This window comes from Echiichthys vipera (genome assembly GCF_963691815.1).
Source record: "Echiichthys vipera genome assembly, chromosome: 20".
Lineage (NCBI taxonomy): Eukaryota > Metazoa > Chordata > Actinopteri > Perciformes > Trachinidae > Echiichthys > Echiichthys vipera.
In genome coordinates, this window is record NC_139845.1 from 16231486 (window position 1) to 16252095 (window position 20610).

At 41.6% G+C, this 20610-nt stretch overlaps 1 protein-coding gene across 1 annotated transcript in view; it reads left to right on the top strand.

Annotated features, from left to right (window-relative positions):
* Window positions 1-242: 242 nt before the first annotated feature.
* lrmp (lymphoid-restricted membrane protein) overlaps window positions 243-20610 on the top strand; it is a gene marked incomplete at its 5' end in the record, with an annotated part of 30837 nt that continues 10469 nt past the window's right edge. The window contains 22 exons of the mRNA XM_083935097.1: window positions 243-921; window positions 2055-2156; window positions 3207-3387; window positions 7680-7741; window positions 7866-7941; window positions 8268-8426; window positions 8511-8628; window positions 8914-8964; window positions 9144-9221; window positions 9464-9520; window positions 9757-9816; window positions 10558-10622; window positions 10892-10985; window positions 11492-11638; window positions 12280-12381; window positions 13053-13204; window positions 14029-14140; window positions 15038-15281; window positions 16348-16400; window positions 17854-17953; window positions 19392-19569; window positions 20442-20518. Coding sequence (XP_083791223.1) covers window positions 243-921; window positions 2055-2156; window positions 3207-3387; window positions 7680-7741; window positions 7866-7941; window positions 8268-8426; window positions 8511-8628; window positions 8914-8964; window positions 9144-9221; window positions 9464-9520; window positions 9757-9816; window positions 10558-10622; window positions 10892-10985; window positions 11492-11638; window positions 12280-12381; window positions 13053-13204; window positions 14029-14140; window positions 15038-15281; window positions 16348-16400; window positions 17854-17953; window positions 19392-19569; window positions 20442-20518 — 2947 coding nt within the window. The remainder of the gene's footprint in view (window positions 922-2054; window positions 2157-3206; window positions 3388-7679; window positions 7742-7865; window positions 7942-8267; window positions 8427-8510; window positions 8629-8913; window positions 8965-9143; window positions 9222-9463; window positions 9521-9756; window positions 9817-10557; window positions 10623-10891; window positions 10986-11491; window positions 11639-12279; window positions 12382-13052; window positions 13205-14028; window positions 14141-15037; window positions 15282-16347; window positions 16401-17853; window positions 17954-19391; window positions 19570-20441; window positions 20519-20610) is intronic.

The following is a 20610-nucleotide window of genomic DNA, read 5'->3' on the forward strand; positions in this document are numbered from 1 at the left end:
GGCTACTCCACATTTCAGTTTCCACATTGCAGGTCTACTTGCTCATTTTCCGCCTCAACCTTGAACTTTATTCAACCGGGGGAAAGCAGTCCTATACAAACTTTCTTTAGATTTCTATGTTCCGTTGTCTCCATTTTTACAAACTTTGCATGCAATCAACAACATATTTCTGCTTCCCTCTGCTCAGACTTCAGCCTCTCCTATAGCCAGGAAGCCAGCACTGCAACCCTGCCATCAGCAGCATGGACTATTACACGCCCCAGTCCAGTCGTCGCCACAACCCTGTGGACAGCATCTGCCGCAAACTGCAGACCATTCAGTGGCGCGGTGACCGAGAGCCCAATTCACCTTTTCAGATTCCCAAACTCTCCTCCAGCAATTACGACAGCCCTCAGAGCGGCCTCCGGCGTAACCTGGAAACCATCCTGAAGAAAGGGACCCTCCACAGAGACGAAGTGGAGAAGGAGAAAGTGAAGGAGAAGGGGAAAGACATGGGTATGCCAAGTTCTGCAGCTTCTCAGAGGAGCAGCCTGGGTCCCTCTGTTCCTCCATCTTCCATCCCGGCATACACTCCCTCCATGCCAACTAACGTCACATACACTATCACTAGCACTCTGGGTGAGAGGAGAGGTGCTGATGGAAGTGACTTAAGTCAAGTTAGGACATGGCAGAGATATTGTTCGACGCCCAGAGGCCAGACCAAAGACTCCCCTTACTTTACGTTCACGCGAGGACCCCAGCCGGTGCAGCCAGAGAGCGAGAGGCCGAGCAGGAGCCCGCCTCTGAGTCGTACCTTCACCCCAAACCACACCACCCTCTCCTACAACCTCAACTTCTGCTCAGCGGACACGGGGAACTCGACGGAGTGTGATTTGCCCTACCCAGCTCTGGTTGTGAAAAGACTGTCCATGGGAGATGGAGGTAGGGCTGCTTCATTCATTCTTTATTTGGGTCCCCATTAGCTGCCACTAACGTAGCAGAGAACACATAAACATAACCTATAAACAAGACATATAACACAAATGAAAAGTCTCAATGAAAAAAACATCTTCAAGACAAATGAAAGTCAAGTGAAATAAAACAAACACAAAGGGTTTTTTAATGACTAGTGCTTCAAGTGAAATTTATTTTTCATATAATAAATAAACATCACATCACATTGCACTGCTGCAGCTGCTGGCCAGCTGGGATGTGCAGGTTGTTGTAGAAGCGTACTTGCAGCAAACACACAGCAGATTAAGCGTGAAAGTTAATTCTTGACCGTGGAAACGGCAGTTTGTCATAAAAATGTAACTTACAAGCTTGCAGCTACATCACGTGGTTTGAAACAGATGGAGTCTTCTGTTTGCTGAACAAACTCCATCCATAAGAATCCGTAAGAGTGCTGGATGAAAAAGCTCACAGTGGTCCTTGGGTTACTGTAGGAGTTATTTGTGAAACAAAATGGATCATTTGATCTAAATCTGAATTTAGTCTGCTGTTATATTGGCACCAGCAAGAAATGCTTGAAATGCTGATTTCTGGACACAAGTTTTAGGTTGTGGACTGGAAGTTTTGTGTCTTGGGAGGAAGGTAATGTTTTTATCACCCCAAACAATGGTAATCTGGTGGTAAAATTTGGGAAAAGGCCTAAAAACATGAAAATCTCACATCTCGGCCTGTGTTAAAGAGAAAAATTGATTTCCAAAGGGCTTCAGAACTCCAAGGGCCCCCAAAACTCCAGGAAGTAAACAAAACAAAAGTGCCTTAAATTGGCTTCTGCCCTGTCTTGGTGTCAGTATGCAGTTCAAACCCTATTTAACATATGTTTAATCACTGTAACATGAAAAATAGAGGTCATTGTACAGGGAACGTGATGAACAAAGGTTGGAGGGCCCTGAGGCTAGTAATTAGTTTTAGCCCCAATCTAACTTGCCTTATGTAACTTCGTAGGGCATGGTGCGTCTGGTCATCACACTGTTGTGTCTTTACGGCGAATGTGTCATGTGCTTGCTTTGCTACGTAACTCTGTGTTTGGTGTGTTTGTGTTCCATATTCATGCTGGGGATCTTCAGTGGCCTCTGATAACAGGAAAGAGAATATGGCAGAAATCAGCCTCATCTGTGAGGAGAATCTGCTCGATACCATCTTCCATGCCTGTGACACCAAGCGCAGAGGTACGGTCAGCTCACACACACTTCAGTCTTCCTGCAAGCTGAATACGGCAGCCTAGTGAGGAATTTTAAGTTGTCATTGAGCATAGCATGACTTTTTTTTTTTTCTTTTCTGTGTAGAGGGCAGAAGTAATTCCTTTAACTCCCAACAGTCACACAGTATTCTCATTGTTCGTGTCCCCGTGCCTCCGAGCATTTGCAACACAGTATCTTCCATTTTTCTCTCAAGTTTTCTTATCAGTTCAGAGTGTTTTCTCAACATCTTAAATGCTTTTCTGGAGTGAGCCATCTTATGCAGCAGAGGTATGAGATATGTTATCTTTAAAGACGTACAAGGGATCTTTTTTGAACCATTTTTGTTGTTTTCCCTTCACCTCTGCATCTGATTGTTGATCTCTTCTGTTATCTTTTTGCTCTTCAGGCGTTAAGTCTGTATTTTGCTTTGGCGTCTGTCGTCTTTGGGTTAATATTATTTCAAATCTTTTTTTTTTAGGTCATCCCCTTTTCATAGATATATTGAAAATGACAAATAGAATATGCTAAAATAATTGTGTAGGTATTCAGTTAATAATGGGTCTGATTGAACTCAACAACTGTCAGATTTGTCATGTCTGTCTCATTTGTGTTGTGTTGTTTATTGAATTCAACAGTTTTGAGGAACAGAACCACATGTAAATCTGTGGAAATAGTAGAAGACAGTACGTGGAGCATTGCCTGTTGTTTGGTTTTAGTGAGATATGATCATAGAAAGCCTTTTTTGTCAGAGGAGATAAGGTTAGTCCACAATTCAAACTACTGTTGTGATGACTGAAGGCTGTTGAGCTTTTTAAAAAGTGAAGTCTGCATTGAGAAATGTGTGAAACCAACTGCAAAAAGTTAATCATTATTCTTACCGTCACTATGGTAACTGCCATTTCTGCCTTCACCTATAACCGAACACAGACAAAAAGGTTGAGGAGAAGTGCCCAACATATCACACGGGACGATGGTAAAAGTATCTAAAGATTAGAGAATATTTCTCTTTAGTGTCTCTGTGTTACTGTCATTTTCCAGGTAAAGTGTACGTGTCTCACATTGTGGACTACCTGCGGCACACCACCAGTCGCACCTCAGAAGACAGTGGACTAGAGGACCTTTGCAACATGCTCGATCCAGAACAAAAAGATGTCTCTATTGACCTTGATACATACCACGCTGTCATGAAGGAGTGGATCGATGACTGCCGCAACAACGGGTACTGAAAAGCAGACATTATGATTACGGGTTTGATGCCTTTTTTGCATATTATCCTTTATTTACAGGGCGGGTAGCTTGGTGAGTGAACATCCTGGAACATCTGGGCCCTGTTTTCAGAAAGCAGGCTCAACAAACTGAGCCTGAGCCTATACTCTGAGTTGATCTATCCTGAGATGGGAAACTTTGGGGTTCCAGAACAGTTGATCAGACTAAGTTCAATCAACACAGAGTAGGGTTCAGTTCAGTTCAGTTTATTTTCAGACATTTCAGACAAAGACATTTCATGACAAACACAAAAAAATGTATAAGGTCTGAAAAAAGGGAATAGGCAGAAGCTAAGCTTATAACGCCTAAGGAGAACCTGGGTGAACCTGAGCATAAAAAACATCATCAATAAAGCTCCGATACTACAATTCACCATAGCAACAGGTAACCAAAAGAGAGCCTCCATATCCAAATTTATCTTTCAAACTCACTAATCCTGCTTTCTGAAACCGGGCCCTGAAGTCAAGCTTTCGTTTGCAAGTATTCATCCAGCTCAAGGGTCTTAAAGTGAAATTCCGGCATAAAATCATCCCAGGGTCTTTTTCGGCAAATACACTCATCAAATAAGCCATTGAGACAAGTTTTTCCTGTGTAACAACTATTAATGGAGAAATCACGGACAGTCGCTAATAGAAATTAAAATAATGTAATGTGGCTAACACTAATAGCTGATAGCTCGGGACAGCACGGTGAACGCATTAAAACGGCTTTTTGAACCACTAATACTGTTCATGATAACGCCAAACATTTGCAGTAGCATGATGAGAGTCCTTGCACATAAAACGAAGCACCAACAATGTAGTTGGTGAACCTGGAGTTTATTAAGAGTGTTTTGAAAGACTTAGCAACTGGCTCCAGTGGCAGCTCCTCATAGTAAAGTCCATTCAAGTCGATTACCAAATGCAATCCAAAGCGAAGGAGCTCTTTGGTGTTTCTGTTAATGTGTAGGGACTCTTATCATGCTACTGCAGCGGTTTGGTGTTATCGTGAGCAGTATTATTGGTTAAAAAAGCCATTTCATTGCCAATCAATGTTAGCTGCATTCGGCTGTTAGCGACTGTCCGGGATATCTCCGTTAACAGTTGTTATACAAAAAATTGTCTCGATGGCTTATTTGAGGAGTGTATTTGCCGAAAAAGACCCTGGGATGATTTTACGGCGGAATTTCACTTTAAACAGGATACTGAATCCATATCCACACGTTCTGTTCTAAAGAACGAACAGTGCACGTTGTGACCTTCATGGCTGTGGATGGAGGACAAACTTAAAATCTCTTTTAGGCTGTCACTAGATTATCATAAATAATCAATAGTGGATACATTGTTGGATAAGATATAAGAATTCTGCCGGCGACCACATCTTCTGGTGAGGTTTTTTGTCTTGAGGGTACCTAAATTGTAGATGTGAGAGTGGAAGATGACCTTTCAAAAAACTTAAGTGTAAAAAATGAGCTCATAGGCGGAACCATGGGAAATAAACAGTTTGTGCAGTTATTGTTTCAGGTTTTTGTGAAAGTGAGTGGGGAACAAAAGGTGAGATGCCTTTTTTCTTGCAATTCTAGTGCCACTATGACTGGATTTCAGGTCACAGTGTTGCATTTTTGACAGATATTTTCTTACAATCTGCACCATTACTAAATGATTTGTTAAATATGCTCCACCTGTTCTCTCTTTCCTCCTACACATGTGTAGTAACAGTTTCCTTCCTCTTTAACATGGCATGAAAAGGACTGGTGAAGACAGCTTGCACAGTCTTCACCAGTCCTGTGCTTTCGCTTTAGCCTTTCAAGGAAGAGTCACTCATATACTCAATATGTTTGAGTTATGCAAGTAGATATTGTGTAGGTGTGTTGTGCATCACATGAGAGATTACTGGTGAGAATGTTTCCTCAATAGTTTCAGCTGTGTGGTCTGTTTAGGTCTATGTGAAATGTGCATTTGACATCTCTGGTCTAGTTTATGATTCAAATGGAAGATAAAAAATTGAAAGTAAAAATATTTGATATTATATACTATATAAGTTTATCTCTTTTGCCTGTGGTTACATTTTGAGATCCGTTAGCGAGAGCGAGAGATGATGCCTTAGTCATTATGTTCTGGTGTTTAAAAACTGGCCTGATGTGTGGGCTGTAAATGAAGCAAAAGATTTGATACTTTAAAGCTGCAACTGCCTGCGTCAACTGTGGGTGAAGACACGCTTATATAGACAGTATTTAGCGGCTGGCCATAAAGTCACTAGTATAACTGAAATAAGTGGGCCTGTGCACCAGTCAGCAAGCTCTATTTGCTGTACTGGTTTGTACATCGTGTAGATGATGAGTTTAGGACTGAGCAGAGAGGTGACTTTTCTCAGTACTAAAAATAACCCAGTACCAAGTAGTATCGCAGTACCTACTTACTCTTTTTGGTTTGTATGGTTTGCACCCTAACGTTTAAATGCACTTATTGGAAGTCGCTTTGGAAACAAGCGTTGACTAAATGAAATGTAGTGTAGTATCTACAAAACAATCACTATCTGCATGGTCTTGGTCGCAGCCAATGACCACAATTATTCTTCAATTTGATGCAACGCGTGCTTGGCTCACGACCAAAGCTGCTACAACCGATAAAGTCTGCCGTGGTGAAGTCGAGTGCTGTGTATTATGTCTAAAATTATATTGCCCAAATGATACTTCACTGTACAGTAAGTCAAATATGTAAAAGCTGCGACATCGATGTTGGTATTGTTAATGTAGTGAGAACTACCACGCTTTACACATACACACTCTCAAAGTGAAAACAATACCAGCACTTCTGTTGCAGCTGTTGGAAAAGGTATCATATGAAGTACTCTATTCATATTGGTATCACTTCAAAGCTTATGTATGTTTTTGTCATATTTTCTGAAATCGTCACTATATCCTGATAGCATTCATCTATCTCTTTCTAACCCATGCATCCTAACTCTGCAACAGACACTCTCCTCTCGCGTCTCTGTCGCATTAGTTCACAGTGGGTTTGCAAGTCCTCCCCAGCCCCGTGGTTGTCTGACTCAGTGCGTGCTGAGAGAGAAAATATACGGGCATCAGAAAGGAAATGGCAGAAATCAAAACACCCTGATGACCTGCTTACCTATCATCTCTTCTCTCCTCCTTCACTGCCTACATCTCTGCTCCCAAAAATTCTTTCTATCAGACTAAAATTCAATCTCTCTCTACACCAACTCCCTTAGTCCTGTTATTCATTAACATTGATTGCCCTATCACAGCTATGCTGATGACACCCAACTTAGTCTCTCTTACCCCCAGTCTGACATACTCGCAGCAGAACGGATCTGCCTGTCTGACTGACATTTCTCAATGGCTGTCTGCACACCATCTCAAACTCAGCCTAGACAAGACAGAGTTGCTTTTCCTTCCTGGAAAAGGCTGACCCACCCAACCATACTATCATCCATGTGGTGTAGCCCCCACCGAGACTGCAAGGAACCTTGGTGTGACAGTTGACGATCAACTCTCCCTTACCGCCAACATTGCTGCAACAGCCCGATCCCCCTTGACTACTGTAACTCTCTCCTGGCTAGTCTCCTTGCCTGTGACATCCGACCTCTGCAGCTCATCCAGAATGCAGTGGCTCGACTGGTCTTCAACCTACCTAAGTTCTCTCACACTACATCGCTCCTCCACTCCCTTCCCTGACTTCCTCTCGCTGCTCACATCCGTTTCAAGACTAGCACTTGCTTATTGTGCTACTAACGGATCAGGCCCAGCTTACATCCAGGACGTTTTGCTGTCCTTACTCCCAAATGGTGGACCTGCACCTTGGCAAAGAAGATGATTTAAAATTTAAAAAAAGCACATATACAGTATGTGGCACTCTATATATAGGCTTATTTGAAGCTACCACGCTTACTTAAAAACTTGCTCTTCTGATTTGTACCCTAATTGTTGAATGCATTTATTGGAAGTCGCTTTCGACAAAAGCGCCAGCTAAATGTAATGTAATTACATGAGAAATGTGTTCCTCTGCCTCCACCTGGTGCTGCTAATGAAATCTGAAAGATTCCAGCATGACCAACCTTAAATAACCGATCAGAGCCGAGCAGTGTCAATGACATGCTCATAAATCCCACTGTCAAATGGTGCCGCGCTGATCACATGTGATGAAAGACACTGTTTCTGTATCGCCCAAAGTGTTTTCAGAAACAATCTTGAAAAAAAAATGATTTTGCACAGTTTGATTGTTTGATTTCCCCATTGTCTCTCAGGGAAGAGCCATCAGATGACTTCGCTCAGGAGGACTCTGTGAAATTCAGAGACAGCCTGTCTGGTGAGTGTGCTTATAATCACTCGTATGTTTGCTTTTCATTTCCTTGTATTGTACACGCATCTGATTTTTAATGATGCCTGGAGCTTTAATCATTTCTATCTGTTTTTGCATCTGTGTGTTTTAGCCAAGAGGTCCATGTTGCTAAACATGACTTCTGGAAGCTTGGAGGCCTTCGGAGGGGAGGCATCCAGAGCTGAATTGTAAGTGATGTGTGTGAATTGGTGAGAGTGTGTCCACGTTTGTATCAATAAGCGATACCATACCTTTTTTATTTTGTATTTGCCACCCACGCCTGCCCTTGATCTATAACACTCGGTTGATTTAGCCTGTATGCAGGGATTTAATTAATAATTTATGAGGAGGGAGCTTTTATCCTGCACTTGTTTGGTCAGTGTACGACAGAACGTTCCAAGCCAAAAGTGTGAGAGTTGACACTTAGCTGCAAGTTGGATGTTAAGAGGCAGTGCTGAGGTCTGGTGGTCCCAATCTATCCCATGCCTGTGTGTGTGTGTTTTTCTCTCCTCAGTGAGACATCAGAGCTGGTGTATTGTGTCAGTGACCTTCAGATGAGCAACCAAAAGCTCCAGGAGGAGGTGAAGAAGCTGAAGCAGACGGTGGAGGGCATGGAGGACAGCAACCAGAAGCTGGCAGAGGAGAATGAGGAACTGCGCAATCAGGCCAGGGTGTAAGATGTACTTTAAGGCAAATGCACGCCACAGATTTATTGTAGCACGCTGGGGTTTGTTGACTTGCCCCCCCTCTCCCACAGTAACCAGCAGCTGGCCCAGAAGGAGAAGATGCTGAAGGAGGAGGTGGAGGAGATGAAGGCCACTCTGAGCTGTACGGAGGAAGGCAGAGCTCGCGCCACTGCACACAGCAAAGATGTGGTCAGTCAAACACAGGCAGAGGATCTACAGTATAAAAATGCCTTTGCATGTTTAAGTGCATGCAGGTGTAAAGTGTCTGCTGTTTTGTTTTTGTTCAATGAAAAATGAACATGCTTGGAATTCAACGTAGCCTTGCAAAGCTGGAAAATGGATGTTCTTTTCCAAACTTTACAATATACGTATGTTTGGTAGACTTTCTTTCTAACAAGCTGTCAAACTATAGCAGGGCAGAAAACTGAGCATGTGTTTTCATAGTTGCTATTGATTGATTTTTCTTCTTTTCAGGAGAGAGAGAACCAGAGTCTCATTGCCAAGATTGTTTCTCTTCAGGATGAGGTACTTCACCGTCCAAAAACAACTTTGTCAGATGAGTTGACCATAAAATATGTTGCATTGACATCACAGCGAATCAGTTACTCACCCATTCATGGATAATTCAGAGAGTATTTTGCTACAAGTTTCTTCATAAAAGGATGTGACCAGCTGCCCTAACTCCCCTCTTGATGGCTCTGCAGAACTTCAAGGTCACCATGGAGATGGACGAGCTTCAGAGGAGAATAACGGAGCTGTGTGACATTAACACTGACCTTCAGGTACCTTTTACTGTCTGTCTATTATCATTTTTAGATTTTGCTCTACTCTCTTCTCTGCACCTTCATACTTTCCTAACTGTCATCTTATTCTTTCTTCCTCGCCCTCTTTCATTTTTGAGTGTATATCCGCCTTTTTTCCTCACAATGTGACTTGTAAATCTGTCTCAGGCACATCAGAATTACTGTGTCGACCATGCTACAATTGTGCTGTGCTTTCTTTATGTCCCTTCCCCTGTCCTCAGGTGCAAATTCACTCTTTTGATGCTGTCATAAATGAAAAGGAAGCTTTGATGCTAGAGGTTAGTGCCTTATTTTTTTATTATCCATTTTACTGTAGCTGTAAAGCTGCTTGTTCCAGCTCTGACCATTCTATGCATAAAAGACCTTGAATCCGTTCAGCTAACTGGTTCAGTGCAAACCCCTGTAAAGTCTTATTCACTTCAGCTTTCAATCTGCAGATGAAGGGAACTAACTCTTTTCTTTTTTTCTCTCTACAAAACTCAACTGTTCTTGTGTCGTTTACCTCCTTTTACAGAAGAGCAGACAGATAAATGAGCTTAAGTCAGCAGTGGAGGAATATTCCTCCATCACAGAGGTCAGTGTGTTGAACTTCATCATTATTTCAGTTGATTGATTGATTGAAATGTTTATTCTTTTATATGTAAATGAAATTAAAACGGAGAACAAACTATTCAAATAATAATAATAAAGCAAAATAATTGTACCATTGCATGCAGACAAAAAAGACATTCAATGTATATATTTGAAAAAAGAGTGGGAGGAAGGAAATTATTTAATCCCACCCCTTTTCAATAATACATATTTCATTATTTATAATGTTTATAATAATTATGATTCATAGCTTATATTTACTTTATTGCAATATATTAATTAATTTTAGCATATTTATCCTACATCTTAGTGTACAATTGAAGGAATCATATAATACAAAATAATATTGAGCTGTAGTTGATATGAGAAAACATTAACAATGAATAAATAAATACAGTAAGCACCTGTGATAGTCAAACATCTTCATTCCTGTACCTTGTGAATATCATCTCTCTGTACCTCAAATGTTAAATATGATATAATTATGCATATCAGATGTCTTCATTCAAAAATGTTTCAAGCTAAATGTGATTGTTCTAATTTCACACAGGTAAAACATCAATATTGCCATGTCGGCACTTTAACTGTGCCGACAACACTCTGCTGCGTCCAGTGTGTTTGTACAATTATCAGCATATTTGGTTTGGGAAATGAAACACCTGCTGTCCTTCAACACTTTTTGTAGTGGACTGAGTCATGTTGGTTTCTCTGTTGTTGATTCCAGCTGCTGAGGGCAGACAAGAGCAAGCTGGAGAGCCAGATGCAGATGATCCACCCAGACCTGTCTGGGTAGGTGAACCAAGAATAACCTAGGAGGGAAGGGGTTGAGGGACAACTTAGAAGAAAACAGACATTAGCCACCACTTCTTTTTTCACACTATTGATTTATGGTAGAGAAACCCTCTAAATTACAAACTATATCTTATTGAAAAGCAGATTTAATTTTGTTTTCTGGTCTGCAACTTTGGGCGAGATTTTTCCATTATTGCCTTTTCTTATGTATGTCTTCGTAACTTGTTTGTATCTAACCTCTCCAACCCCGACCTCCTGTCTCACAGGACTGGTTTGTCTCTGTCGGTGGCCTACAGGTTGAACCAGAGCAGCTCAGGATCACTACAGACAGAACTGGCTCTGGCACAGTCACCACTGGAGGTCAGCACTCCCTTACCACTGTCTTGCTCTCATTCTCATATCTCTTGTTCACCTGTTCGTCCGTCTCTAGTTTTGTCTTACATTCTGACATTTATCTTTTTTTCTCTCTGTAAACACCATTTGAGTTTCTAGTCTTTTATTTTTGACAGCGTTCATGGCTGCTGCTTCTCTTGGAACAACTAGAACATGCCTTACATAGATACAGCATTCACACCAACCTACAACTTCAAAAGACACAGCTAGTTTTACAATGCTGTACAATCACAATTTATAGTGCCCTTGAGCCCCAGCTGCAGTTCTGAGAAGTTTTATGTCTGCAAGCAAGTGATAAATCTCTAAAGATTTTTCTTTCAGAAACTCTATTCCTCACATATTTCACAATACAATGTAGTTCTTCACATGCTGTGTACTTTCCACACTCCATCCTCTCTGATTATAATTAGACTGATGGAAAGTGATACAAGTCTTTACTTGTTTGTGTAAATATATTGCTATATCTGATGCAGGCACCCCATGGAGTTGACCATTTGCCCATCACTATGAGCGTAGCCTCCCCCTTGGATGAGACACTGGACAGGGAAGTGCTACTGATGCTGCAGGGACCCAATCCTGATCACATGGCTCTGGAGTTCAAGAGCCTTCTAAATAAACTGGTAAGCCCTGAGTTGCACTTCCCCCTGTACTTTTGTGATTGTAGTTGACAACTGTCCCAAGTTTCTCTAGTATAAAATGTTTGACTTGTAAATGCCTTTGGTCCAACACAAAATCAGCATGGCATCAGTTGCAACATGTGTACAAATATTTATTTTTTTCTTGTACTATAATGTAGATTTTTTAACTTTAAGAAATGCCTGTGAATCCCAATAAATTAATATTTTGCTGATTATATTCCTGAGCTGAATGTGTCCGCAATGAACAGTGTTTGGTTTAAAGTGGTTTTAAAACAGCAAAGTATCCCGTTAAGTGAGATGCTATCATTTTTGGATGTATTTACATAGTCTCTCCTTTGCAGATATACTTCAATACTGTTGAGTTAGAGTAACTGTTGATGTCAACTTAAAGGTCATCTTAAAGTTTGTCAAATTAAGTTACTACCAGGTTAAGATTGCATAGGCTCACATATGAGCGCAGAACAATTACAGCAGTATGATGTAACATCTTAATGGGTGCATGCATGTAAACCTTGTTTCTGTCTGAAGAAATTCAGTCTTATGATGTGCATAAGACAATTTCAATTCTTGACTTTCCATCGTAAAAGTATTTCGTTCTCATGACATGCTTCTTTGTCTCTCAGAAAAGAGATTTCAGGGAAGAAGCCGACTCTGTCTTGTATACAGCTGGAGGCTTGCTGGACGGCGGTGCGCAGCCAGCGGGCAACGCAGAGACCAGCCTCCAGGTCAGACGCACTTTCGCAGACATGTTAAAATGTTGTGGCCAATGTCAGCCTACCAACAGCACTTGATGTAAGCCTAAGAAAAGTTGGAATTTCATGGTGTACTGCAGTAGTCCTATATGTTTAGATGTGCATGAGGGCTGATTTCCGGCTGAAAAGGGCCACCTCAATACTTAAAAAAAAAAATATACGTGTGTATATAACATGAATTGATGTAATATCTATCCTTCTCTCAGTCCACCTGTGGTACTCGTTTATATTTATCACTGCCTATCTGCTTGCCTTCCCACACACTATCTCTCCTCTCTGGAGATCTCTCACTTATATAACACTCCAGCAGGCCCCATCCAAGCAGTGCTGTTTAGTGAGCGTGTTGTACCATGAAATCTCTCTCTTTCTCGCTCTCTCTCTCTCTCTCTCCCCCTTCCTGCATTGTTGCTACTCTGCATTCATTAGCCACGTACTGCCATACAGCAGTAAACATAGCAAATGAGACAGAAATCATTAGTGGAGCAGAGCTGTACCAGTGCAAGTCTACCTTCTGTTGGTTCTCCGATGTGCCGACTGGCGTGGAAAGATTTTGTTTCAGTTAGGCGTCAAAACTGTTTGGAGCCGTAAAAGACACCTACCTGTTCAGGCCACGCGGCTGACCCCCGACCTTGTCTCACCAACAGACGGCACAGGCCGAGCTGGAAGCGAGGAGGGCAGACTGGGCCCTCAGCCTAGACCAGCTGGCCCAGTACACAGACTCGCTGGAGAAGGAGCTGATCAAAATGGCCAGTAACATGAGGAGGTCCCGCACTGAGATCCTGCACCTATCAGTCAGGTGAGCAAAGCTTTGTTGTCTGTAATCTCTCTCTGCAGTCAAATGTTGTGTGAGCTGCTGAAGTGAATGATGTTGTTAGAGAACCCCTGCAAATTTGGGTACCTGTGCTCTGCAGTGCTCTGTCTCAGTTGGCCAGTCAGTGGTGCTGAGTGGGGGAGAGACCTGTCAATTATTCGGACCTCAATGACCCCCAAAGGGCCCGCCTCACTAGGTCTGGATCTGTGCCAACTCTGGACTTCACTCTGACTCTGTGATGGGTTTGCCTTGAATTGTGTGTGTGTGTGTCTGTCTGTTTTTATGTGTGTTCATGGAGACGGCCATCCCCTTCACATATATAACGGAGCTAGAGTGGTTAAGTATGAGAACAGAGAGGGAGAACAGGTCAGGCTGTCCATCTTGGATTTACTGGTGCTTAGTTGCCAGGGTGAACTCAGGAACTATAATATTGTTTGGTAGAAAAAGAAAATTGAAGAGGGCTTATTGGAGATATAGTTCTACCTCATGCTCCGGAGTGTTTGAGAAGTAGACTGAGAATAGAGGGTCAGGCTGGGTCTGGATCTACAAAACCGTGAAGTGAAGTTACTGGGCCAGTCGAAGAACTGGCGCTGGTCACCCTGGGCAACAGAATGGGACACTGCATGGGCCTGCGGATTGGGTACAGTATGTCCACTGTACTGTTTTCTAGGAACTCTGTGCATGTGTTTTTCCAACTCTCTGGACAGTTAGAATGCTTTGATAATCTGGGTGTTTCTTCCACATTTCTCTTTAAGAACTTAATCCCTCAGCTGTTTTTAATTAGCTTTTTTTTGTATTGCTGCACACAGGGTGCAGGAGCAGGAGAACCAGAAGCGACAGCTGTGTGAAGAGCTGGAACAGCTAAAGACACCTCAGGACAGCAGAGAGGCCTCATGCCAGACACCTGCACCAGAGGAAGAGGTGAGAGGAAGGGGAGGATAGGCCAATGGGGCTTCAATCTATTAACCTATATTTAATTAACAACAGCAGCCGCCTTCTTCTACTTGTCTCAGAAGTAATATTTTAATCTCAGTCTGTAGTCACTATGTATTAGTTTTAGAATCTTCAATAAAATGTACACCTGGGCTGCGAGCAAATGTCACCTACAATGTTTAATTGTACACTGTGTGTGTGAACATTGGATACTGGAGGCTTCACTGGGAGAGCAGTGACAGAGCTCATATTGTAAGCAGACAGATGGAGTATCTGGTAGAGGAGAGTTGAGTGCGAGTTGGCGGCTCAAGTGGACATGTGCACCCACACACGCAGAATCACATTCGACCACACACCTACGCACTGCTCCTAGCACAAAATGCACTGACACACGCTTGAACATTTTGATTACAGCACCATTGTTTTAACCGCAAAATACAATGAGGTTGGTGCTGACGTAGGTAGATTTGCATACAGTGACAAATAATAAAGTTCTTACTTTAAAGTAATTTCTTCAGTATGCATCTGGATCCGGGGAGAACCACTAAAATATGTCGCTTATATTCATTAATAACAAAAAATAGAAAAAAAAGAAATGAAATGATGAATTGTGATTTTGCTGACAGCTTTTTTAATTTGTTGTGATTTTTCTTTCTGCACAGTTTATTATTATTATTTTTTTTTTTACCTGAAAATGCTTGTGGGTGAGCTCAGTACTTTTTCTCAGTGAATTTTCAACTATGGTGACGGTCACTGCTAAACTTGAACCTCATCACCTCCAGTTGGCTAATGCCACAGTGGGATTTTACAATCCATTTTCATCTCACTTTGCACTCTTTTATTTGAGACCTCTTCTTTCCATTTCATTTTTTTTTCTTTTTTTAGCCCGGAGATGACTTGGACTGGGATGAGGAATTTGCCCTTCAAGACTTCCTGAAGAACGAGTTAGCAGAGAGGAATAGCAGAGAGGAGGGCGGGCGAACGGACAGAGGTGAAGAAGAGGACGGGGATGAGAAGTGGACCGTAGTGGACACCGCTGGAGAGGGGAAAGTGAGGGACACATCCACTCCTCTGTCTGCCCTCTCTAGGGAGGCCAATCCTGGGCATGGTACGGCAGGAGAGGGTCAAGGTGAGTGTGGATGCGAAGGTGGACATAACAACCAGTTCAACTACTAAGGATTTAAATCTTGTTTTTAATTTGCTTTCAACAGATGAGGGCCCTGATCTGATGGAACACTTTTTAGCAGCCTGTGGCAGGAATTCAAAACAGTTTTCAATGATACTAAAGTCTTTTGCTTCCTGCTTTTACTTTGCTGAGCACATTGGGTTTTACCGCTCTATGCATTGAGTCTGTCCGTCTGATTTTGGCGCCCAAACCTCCTGATTGCAATTTGCAAAACACAATATCTGATCATGGCCTAAATCTTCAAATTGTCAGGAAAAGTTTGGAACTGAGGAGTCTTCCTTGAGCCTTTTCAATCCAGTATACACTAGAATTAGCCCAAAGCTAACAGGAACCTCATAAAGCAAAGCCAAATGGGCCTAAATACAGTAATTATGTAGCCCCATTCTGACCCCTTCTCACCCTGTTCCTACTTCTAGATCCAACATGGTGGAAACGAGCATTGAGCTATAGGGTGTGTGCGCTTGTGCGTGCGTGTGTGGTTGTGTGTCGCTCATCCCCCCTTGAACCTCCAGTACATACTCACTCTAAGGATACACACACTCTGAGGCCCTTGGCAGTAGACCCCTGCCTTCTAGGGTTGTTGTGGCCCTGGCCTTATAAAGAGGGCTTGTGTGTGCATCCTTAAGGACCTTGTATGGCCAGGTGTACGACCATCTGAGGCCATGAAGTGAGCTCAGTAATCCCCCATTCCTCTGCCTGCATGAGTGGCTGGCAGGCAGAGAGCAAGAAAACGAGTGTGAATGTGGTCATTAACGCCACCTTAGCCATGCATGGTATTTTAACCTCAGTCTGTCCCTCCTTCAACTCAGTGCCTTGCATAATAGACGGTCTGACCTTTTTTGGTTGTTTTTGGATGGCTATTAACCCCTGTAGATGAATTTAACAAGAGTCTAAGCTTTTAGTGAACAGCTCCTTTGTTTTGTCCTTTTCCCAACCTCCTCTGTCCTCCTTTCATATTCTCTTTTGGATTCACATTTTATTTTTATCTTCTTCCTCATATCTGTTACAGACTCTACAGCCTGCACTGAATCAGAGCAACAAGTGAATTGTCAGCCATTGCAGGTAAATTGAATAGGGACATTAGATTTATGTATCGTATAATAGTATATAATAAAGTATCAAAGTGTATTCAAAGTCTATCTTGAACATAATAGGTCTCCTTCTCAGTGGATTGTATCTGACTGAAATCTTAAAACTGTAACTGTTTAAAGGAAAGAACTACTCATCTTTAGCATGAAGATTTGAATCCTATAGTTTAACTGAATGTAACTTTCAAGTTGAAATGGAGTTTAAAGTGCTTTTTAGTGAAAATAAATTCCTGTCAAACAGATATTTGTGGCCCGAGCCGCACTGTTGATCACCTCCTTGACTCTGAGCCTGCTCAGAGGCCAACATTAGAGGACTGTTGTGGTGTGAGAGATGTGTCTCTGAAAGAAGGAAGCATGACCGTAACAAAACAGATTTGGTCTAAACTTACCTTGGCATGATGCATTTAAAAAGATCTTTGCTGTTTCTGGGAAATATAATTCTGTACTTCCGTTGTTGTGGTGGGAAGGAAGTAGGAAGTTTTTAAAGTTACAAATAGCATCTTCCATGGGGGTTAGAGTGATCTTTATACTAAATATTACAGAACCTCTTTTTTCAAAAACCTTTTTAATAATAATTTCAACCAAAAAGTGCTGTGTGTGTGTGTGTGTATACATATATATATTTTCCCTTACAGTAGCTGGTCACTTTTTTAAATTTCACTACTGTATGACAACTAGCTTGAAACTTACAGGGGATGTGTAATTCATCCCAGTGTGCTTTTAGTCTGCCTTTTCATCACATTGTCTTTCTTTAACTCTTTCTACCATTTGCCTACCAAATAGCACTTCACATATGATTATTCACAGCCTCTGCTCACAGGCAGCAGTCTGCATTCTTGTGCTGAAGCTGTCCACTTCCTTATATAGAATGACAGTGATGAAACGTTCAGGTCACACTGGGGTAAACGGGATAAGGGCTTGCTGTTATTGGCAAAAGAAGGGATTATGTGCTGGAATTTGAAGAAAAATATAGTCCAACAACACAAACTTGCACTAAACATATATCTTCACATTACTGAGCTATGATCTCAATGTCTTTTTACTCTCTAATTTTGGATCTTATGTATTCTACTCAATGCTTTATTAATGTCATGACTGCAAGGGTTTTAAAACTGATTTAAACACTCCCATCATTGCTGCGGCCAGCATGAAAGTGATTTTTGCTTTTGAATTCCTATGAAGATGACAGTAATTGGAGGTCTTTCCAACAATCCATCACTGATGGAACAGATGCTTTGTGCTGTCTGTCAGCTGTTAGATTTTGTTGACTCCTTATGCAATGTCTTCTCATCTAACAAGGATTTGTTTCTATTGACTGATTGTGGGCCTGCTGTTTGGTACATAGTTGATGTGTGTTGCTTATTTGATCTTTTCACCCCTTTCTGTTTTTGAATATTTAGAATTTTCAAATGTGTTTGTGTTTCCAGGAGGAGGCAACAGTGCCATTGAGCACCCACTCACAAGCTGTCAGCCTTAGACACCCAGAGGCGGATGCTCTCCCTGATCCGTCCCACTCGGAGAACAACAGTAAGACCTCCGCCTCCCTCTCTCTCTCTCCTTCTCTTTAATTCACACGATGTGGCTCACACTATCTCTCTGTTTCGCTGTCTTCTTCCTGAACTGTCAGCCAGTTGCCCTACTGTGTTCATTTACAACTTTAACAAAGAGTGAGTCATTTCCTGACTCACTTGGTATGTATACTTGAAGAGAAAACTTTACTAAATCTTGCAAGATAAAGGTCAAACTCTACCAACCTCCACAGTATGAACATCACCACAGCATTCTAAGACTAGCAAAATAAATAAAAGGAACAATAACAATACAAGTAAGCTATAAATTCAACAAAAAAAATGGGCTGTGTCATTGTTGAGACCAGGTGAGCAAATGCATGTGAGTGTATATGTGTGTTTACATGGAGGGGAGCTAAGCCCTGGGTTTGTCAGTGAGGATACAGTAAGGATACCTGTGTATATGCTTGCACCCTAGCAAGCAGATTACAGGTATACTAATCCATAACTCATGTTGAGTGAGCTGACTTCCACTGTTGAATAAGCAGTAGGCCTATCCTACCCAGCATGACAGAAGTCTGGACCCATTCAGCATGTATAGAGGAAACTGTCATTCAGGGTGGATGGATCCTCCAATCAGAATTAGCAAATGCAAAATCCTGTACCTTAAGACAGTACCATAAGACATGAGCTAATGTGCTGCCAACAGGGCACTTAGATCACTTTTAAGCTTAACCCTATACAGTCTTGAGGTCGTCCAATACATTCTGTTAATCATCTTAAACTGAATGAACTTGGTGCGAACATTGTGAAATGCATTTTATATTGCCTAGGATGTTGGCCTATTTTTCTTTAAATGTAGTTCCAAAATCTGTTTCCCACAGTTTTCAAGGAACTATGTGGTATATTTGTGCAATAGCATAGAGTATAAAAGTGACGCTTCATGGCCCCTACCGAAGCTTGAAATAATAAAGGAATCAGTGCATTTGGGCCGAGGGGCTTTTAAAAGTTCCTCTCAGCAAACTATGGATTTGAACATACTGCCAGTATTGTTTGTCTAAGTTAAATTTGGCATATACGTACAAAGGCAAGGATTGTACTATATGCTAGCTTGTGTCCAGGAAGTTGGTCAGTTATTAAATATAATTTGTTTTTATTGAATATTTATCCTTGTCATTTAAATTACATGGAGAAAGAAAGTTTTTTTAGATGTTATAAAATGGGTTAAAATAATATCTCTCTACAATAAATAAAATATTACAGCTAATGTATGCCATTTACATGCAGGTCACACTAAACTTACTGCATGTTTTATGGTGTTGTCAAAATGTACCCTGGGAAATGTAGTAAATAATTGTAATACATTACAACAGCTGATAACTCAAGAACCTGTTACCCTGGTAGTGCATTGACCATTACACATGGATATCACACTGATTCTTCTCTCGTCTCCACAGATGCAGAGGCTCTGGAGACTGCTGAGCCTCCCTCCTGTGGTCCAGCCCAAAATCTGAGCGACTCACCTGAACAGGACCATACGGTCACACATAGTAACACCCCTCCCACAACAGCCCAGGAGGTTCCTCCCAACAGCACATCACCTGGATCAGATGAGACCATTACTCAGACTGAGAGGTGAATAAATATTGTATTTGTATTGTATTGTTGTATTATTTGACTGTGTATGTAATCAGACTATACGGCTGCATTTCTCCTTGCGGAAATAACAATAGCATATTGCAAAACTAGAGTAGTTTGTTTGAGTCACATCAGAAGAATATACAAAAATATATATGCGACTAAGCCGTGAATATGCTTTCACTCTATTTCTGGACAGTGGATTTTCCAAAGGTGACGCAGCAGTTCTTCCATCATATGCGTTCTGGATCATTCTCACTAACCATGACACATCTGACATATTTAATGTCTGACAAAACAGGATTTACCAAAACAAAGAATGCTGTAAACAAGGGCCCAAAAGAAAACAGGATGTTTACTCACTACAGATGACGCATCAGCTGGTGAACTAGCTGTTTAATAGCATTAATTACTAATGAGATGGTTCTCTATTTTTGGTCTTTTTAATAAGTTTATGCCCTTCCATAGTCAGGCCACTAATTACGACACAGCCTAACCCCATTTCCTGACTCATTTTCATAGCAGTAAAAATGATCCTAGCTAGATTGAAAGGCAATAGGTGTTAGACACAGTTGAAGTCACCATTTTGTTGACTTTAGTCATTTCCCTATGACTTGGCCCGTATTTGCTAGTCAAATGGGTGGTTTCCTCCCTGTGGGAGGAGTGTGTAGGCTAATTAGTATCTCTACAGCCATGCTTTGCATAGGCACAGTCCACCTACAAATATACAAAGGCTGTTCCTCATCTCTTACAGTTCCATACTGTTAAAGTTGTCATTATTAAACAGAAAACCTATCTAATGTACAAATTAAGAATGAGAAAATGGCTAGTACTTGACAATTGACCTTTGACCTTTCACCTGTGGTCAGCGCCCAGCCGACCATTGTGGACCACAGGGAAGAAGAAGAGAAAGAAGGCGAGGCGGATTCCAGCACAGGAGCCATGAGTATTTCTAAGGTTAGTAGCAGAGTAGAAGTATTTTAATGCGTAAGGGAATACAACTTCCTCTATTCTCTTAGCACCAGCTTCTCATTGCTT